The 1,907-nt window shown below is 37.1% G+C and overlaps 1 protein-coding gene across 1 annotated transcript; it reads left to right on the forward strand.

Moving 5' to 3' along the window:
- The first annotated feature begins 600 nt into the window (after positions 1-600).
- Positions 601-1,659, forward strand: LOC114367755. The gene has a single exon (XM_028324949.1). It carries the CDS (start codon positions 601-603, stop codon positions 1,657-1,659), a length of 1,059 nt encoding a protein of 352 aa, XP_028180750.1.
- The last annotated feature ends 248 nt before the right edge of the window (positions 1,660-1,907 follow it).

Below are 1,907 nucleotides of genomic sequence, written 5' to 3' on the forward strand. Positions count from 1 at the left end.
ATTATAAAAATAAATAAATTTATTCTACATGCTTGTGTTTTTTGTATAAAACTATTCTATACTTTTAAGGCATATAGACTTTTTTCTAAACAAAATAGAAGGAAAGTTAATGTTTGCGACCATTAGTAGTTGTGAGCCGTATGTTAGCTATAGTCTATTTTCTACCTCGTAAATGTATGTTGACATCAATTATTATTCACTTTCTTTGGCCCTAGATTCTTTTTGTACGCTTTGACATATGACTTATATTTTGATTGATGCCAGCACGTATAAAGTTCAACATATGATATAGTTATACTTAATATACCAATTCATGCATGTGCTATACATTACAGGGAACAATTGATCATTATTATTATTAGTGTCTTCCAAGTTCCTGCTTATTTAATACAAAAAGTCAGCTGATACATATATAATTAACTACAGTGGACAAAGAACATGGTCATCACGACTAAGATGTTCATGTTCATGTTGGCACGCTACTACACATTCTTTACAATATTCTATGCTTCATCTTTATAAGTAGTCAGCTACCATTTGGCGCTTCACAAGTCCATGTTGATTGAGTTTCTGATATAGAAATCCCTATTGTCCAAAAGCATGGCTTCTGTACAAGTAGATAAAACCACCATAGAAGTTGATGATTTCCTTGTACGAGAGATTGAGAAACACAGAATTTCAACCATGGAGAGCTTGCAAAATGAAAAGCAAATTATGGTGGATCCACTTTCACTAAAAGGTTCTATTAAATACCTTGAGACCACCACCACCATGCTTCCAACTATAATCACAACTTCATCATCCATCATTTTGCACCCTCCACCACTACAACCTCCAAAGCCAAGATTTTTAAGCACAAGTCTTCCAAATTCAGCGAACTCATCTCCTCGCTTTGCTTCACCACTTTCCAAGAAGAAACCAAAAGGAGAGAGCCCGGAACCACAAAGCCAAGGAAGTAATTTTACACACAAACTTCAGCATTTGCTACCAGAAGTGCAATTAAGGAAGAGCAAGTCATGTGGTGAAGCAAGAGCATTTGCTACCTCAGATGAATTTGATCACTGGTTGAGTAAACTAAGTGCATTGGAGCATGATAAGTGGCACCATGACAACCTCTCCAAAATTGAAGTTGTCAAAGAAAGTCCAAAGAGTGTTAATAAGCTTAAGCACATGAAAACAACACATGCTGGATTTAAATGCAGTGCTCTATGCCTTTATCTACCAGGCATTGGTGGCAAAGTAAAGCCGGTTAAAGCAAGAAAGGAAGAATCAGAAAAGGGTGGTGCAATGTCTCGGACAATTTCCTTGGAAAAATTTGAATGTGGTTCATGGTCTTCTGCAGCAATATGCAATGAGATTGGAGCAGACTCCACTAACTCCTACTTTGATCTGCCTATGGAGTTAATCAAATGCAGTGCCAATGAAGTGTATTCTCCCGTTGCTTCGGCTTTTGTTTTCGAAAGAGACCTTAAAGGGATTCTGAAGAATGGTTCCTCAAGAAACAGTGTTAGAAAATCAGACGCATCGCCTCGCCATGTTCGGTTTTCTACATCATCTTCTGCATCACACCCTGCCTCTCCAGCCTCCTGCATCTCTCCTCGTTTGAGGAAAGCCAGAGAAGATTTCAATGCCTTCTTAGCAGCAGCACAAAGTGCGTGATTTTAGCCTATGGAAATATGAAATGTTAAATAAAATTGTCTACTCAGAAAGGTTCATTTGTAGATGTTTATGTTATCTTTTTATTCACCAGCTTATGTAGTCAATGTCTGCAATCTGCATAATCGTTATGCAAGCGCTGGACTGCATGTTAACCAATTAGTTTTAAAGAGAAAATGTAGGGTAGTTTTGTTTTTGATACAGATGATCATCTATGGTTTTCTCACCATGCATAAAATATTAAACTGTAC

The sequence above is a fragment of the Glycine soja genome, chromosome 9, assembly GCF_004193775.1.
Source record: "Glycine soja cultivar W05 chromosome 9, ASM419377v2, whole genome shotgun sequence".
Classification (NCBI taxonomy): domain Eukaryota; kingdom Viridiplantae; phylum Streptophyta; class Magnoliopsida; order Fabales; family Fabaceae; genus Glycine; species Glycine soja.

Coding starts and splice junctions, on each gene's coding strand:
- LOC114367755 (XM_028324949.1), top strand. CDS start 601: ATGGCTTCTGTACAAGTAGATAAAACCACCATAGAAGTTGATGATTTC.